This window comes from Chionomys nivalis, chromosome 3 (assembly GCF_950005125.1).
Source record: "Chionomys nivalis chromosome 3, mChiNiv1.1, whole genome shotgun sequence".
NCBI classification, from domain to species: domain Eukaryota; kingdom Metazoa; phylum Chordata; class Mammalia; order Rodentia; family Cricetidae; genus Chionomys; species Chionomys nivalis.
Window position 1 is genome coordinate 77,983,464 of NC_080088.1, and position 3,402 is coordinate 77,986,865.

General features: G+C 45.8%; 1 protein-coding gene across 1 annotated transcript; it reads right to left on the reverse strand.

Annotated features, from left to right (window-relative positions):
- Positions 1-1,419: 1,419 nt before the first annotated feature.
- On the reverse strand, positions 1,420-2,385 carry LOC130872258 (forkhead box protein H1-like). The gene has a single exon (XM_057766162.1). The coding sequence runs from the start codon at positions 2,383-2,385 to the stop codon at positions 1,420-1,422; it is 966 nt and encodes a 321-aa protein (XP_057622145.1).
- Between the last annotated feature and the right edge of the window lie 1,017 nt (positions 2,386-3,402).

Genomic DNA, 3,402 nt, shown 5'->3' on the forward strand with positions numbered 1-3,402 from the left:
TAAAACTAGTAACAGTGAAAACTGATGATTTAAAATCTATGCATGGGTAATTTTAAAGGAACCATAAAACATGATTCCCATTTGAATTGGCACCATTTTTTTTAGTCAGTTGCATGACTGACTTGCCATTTTGCTGGAGTTAAAAAAAGATGGCTATCACACGATTTCGCGCCCATCTGGATTAGGATGACCATGTAAAACAGGCCTGACCTGGAGACAACAGCAGATCTCCAAGACAATTTGGATTGGGATAGATTTTTATTTGATAATTCATGTCCTATCCTAAAAACAAGGCGTATTAAAATGGATTTGAAATGATAAAGCTGCACCTCACTGCTTTTAAACTCAAAAATGTAGTTTTCCGGTTAAACTTTGTCATTTAAAAGTTACCAGGTGATAGTGGTTTTAAAGACATGAAGGGATCATAGGAAACAGCTGAGGTTTGCAAATGTATGGCAGGACTAGAGTCCCAAAGAGAGGCCAGTTACGAGGAAGGACCTTAACAGTTTTAGAAATGCCAGTGTCAAGTGATAGTCACCAGAAGCACCAGGTACAGTGAAATGGAGCAGGCTGAGATCTAAAAACCAAGCTATGTGTATGCTGTAGGGATGTAGAGGGTGGGGCTAAAGAGGTACTTTATTTTGATATTGCAGGAAGATATTTAAAAATTGAGAATTTTTTCAAGAACAGTTTTTAAAATATTTAAATTTATAAAACTATAAATTTGTGCTTATAAAATGTTTTATGTTGCTAATATTTGAACTTAAAAGGCTAAAATTAGGGTCACAGCCATTAGCAGCAAATGCTAAGCAGAAACTGGGATGTTCACACTTCTTTTTATTTTTATTTATTTATTTATTTATTTATTTATTTATTTATTTATTTATTTATTTATTTTTGCCTTGTAAATTCCTTTACTGTTAATCTCTCCCCTACTTCCACCACCCCAAATCATGTAGGGTCCAGATTTCATTTCCTAACCCTTTCCCCAAAAGGTGCTACCTCCTACCCAGGCAGCTGAGGGGTGGGGGAAGACTTCAGAATGGACCCACGTTTTGGCTCGCCCTCCCCCAGCCTAGAGCCAAGAAGGCGCGGTGACAGAGGGATGGCTAGATGGATAGCATGACAGAGGGGTAAAGGGAAGATGCCCCACTCTAGGCTGAGCGCTGCTTCTCCAGACCCCGTCCCTGTGTGTGGGAGAGTGATTGGCCAGACCTGTCGTGTCTAGCAGAGGCAAAACCCTTTCTGGAGTAGCCCAATTAAAGTTGTGGGTTTTCAGCAACGCCGTGCCTGGTGTTTTAAAGCTATTGCTGTGGACATGCTCCTAGCTCTGGTCTCCATCAAAATGGTACCCAGGGGTAGAAGGAAAAAGCAGCCCCTGCCTGCCTTGAGCTATTACAGGCTGTACCAGGAGAGCAGTCAGCCGGGGGCAGGAGCAGCCAGGTCCCAAGGGTGGCTGGCCCACACATCATAGATGCTCTTGTTGGGTGGTACTCCCTGGAAGAGGGAATCTAGATCACAGAGCAGGTCCGGGGATCCTTGGGATTCAGTACCTACACTCCAGTAGGCTGGGCTGGTTGAAGATGGGCACTGGGGACAAGAGGTGGGAGGTAGTGTGGCCAAGGGCACTACTACATTGGGAGTGTAGATGGGCAAGTAAGAAGTGGGTAGCTGTCCCCACAGGGAAGCTCTGCACCCCCTGCTGGACATCCCCATGGGATCTTGGGAACCCTGAAGTAAGTGAACTGGCCAGGTGCCTTGCTCTGGGGAAAGGGAAGGCCTGATGATTTCCCCTTGAGAAGTCTCCCCCTCTATTCTTGTGGGCCCAGAAAGGGAGCAGAGGGGCCACAGAGGCTTCTGAGTGGAGTTACAGGGCGCAGTACACATCTCTTCTTCCCCCTTGGAGCTGGTACCTGCCTGAGCTGAACTGCGCTGTCCAGCTAGCGCAGGCTGCTGGGGCCATGTTGTTCCTTTCCCGGAGTCCGCTAGCAGGGACTGGATGCTGAAACCGTCCCTGGATGGTGGTGGGGGACTGGGCGGCCGGTAAAGCCGGCCGTGGAGCACGTAGGGACTCAGGTCCTTGAGGAAAGCTCTGCGTGTGCAGCGGGTCTGCCATCGCCGGCACAGGGCAGTGTTCTGAAGGCGCAGCGCCTCTGCTGGGATCAGGCTCACATCCACCGCCCAGAAGTTGCCCTTGGCCTGGGGCTTTGCAGGGTCCTTGGGCACCTTCCGGAAGCACCGGCTAGAGGAAAGGTTGTGGCGGATGGAGTCCTTCCAGCCTTCGTAGTCGTCCCTGAAGAAGGGAAACATTGCCTGGACCTGACAGATGATCTGGGTCAGCTTCAGCCTGCGGAAAGATGCTGCCTGAATTACCAGAGCGATCATGGCCAAGTAGGTGTAGGGGGGCTTGTCATGACGCAGGTATCTCTTCTTCCTCCTCTTGGGGGGAGACTCTGCCTTTGGAGGCCTCTGATGAGAGGTGTTGCAAGACATCACGCAAGGAAAGCAGCCCTGGGTGGGGTCTGACCTAACCGGATGTTCACTTCTTAAATGCAGCAAGACAATGACCTAAGCAGTCTGGCAAAGGGCTCCGAACAGTTTCTCAGGCCATTGAGTCTTGACACTTCGGGAGTTAATAAAACCTTTTGACAGGGGGAGCCTAGGAACACCTGCGTATCAGATGTTTGCGTTAAAATTCACGACAATAACAAAACTGCAGTCGTATGATAACAACGGGAACAAATTTGTAATAGGGGTCATCACAACATGGGAAACTAAATTAAAAGGTCAAAGCATTAAAATTTTAGAACCAGTGACTTAGAAAATATCTCTCCTTACTCAAGGTCTAATCAGGCAATCTTATCAAAAGCCATCTACAGATTCAATACTATTCCCATCAAAATCCCAATACAATTCTTCACAGACCTCGAAAGAACAGTACTCAACTTCATATGGAAAAGCAAAAAACCCAAGACAGCCAAAATAATCCTGTACAATAAAGGAACTTCTGAAGGCATCACAATCCTTGACTTTAAACTCTACTACAGAGCTACAGTACTGAAAACAGCCTGGTACTGGCATAAGAACAGACAGGAGGACCAATGGAACTGAATAGAAGACCCGAATATCAATCCACACATCTTCGAACACCTGATCTTTGATAAAGAAGCAAATATAAAATGTAAATATGAAAATATAAAGTATATAAGGCAGATTTAAAAAATATAAAATGAAAAAAGCATATTCAACATATGGTACTGGCATAACTGGATATCAACATGTAGAAGAATGAAAATAGACCCATATCTATCACCATGCACAAAACTCAAGTCCAAATGGATCAAAGACCTTAACATAAAGCCAGCCACACTGAACCTCATAGAAGAGAAAGTGGGAAGTACA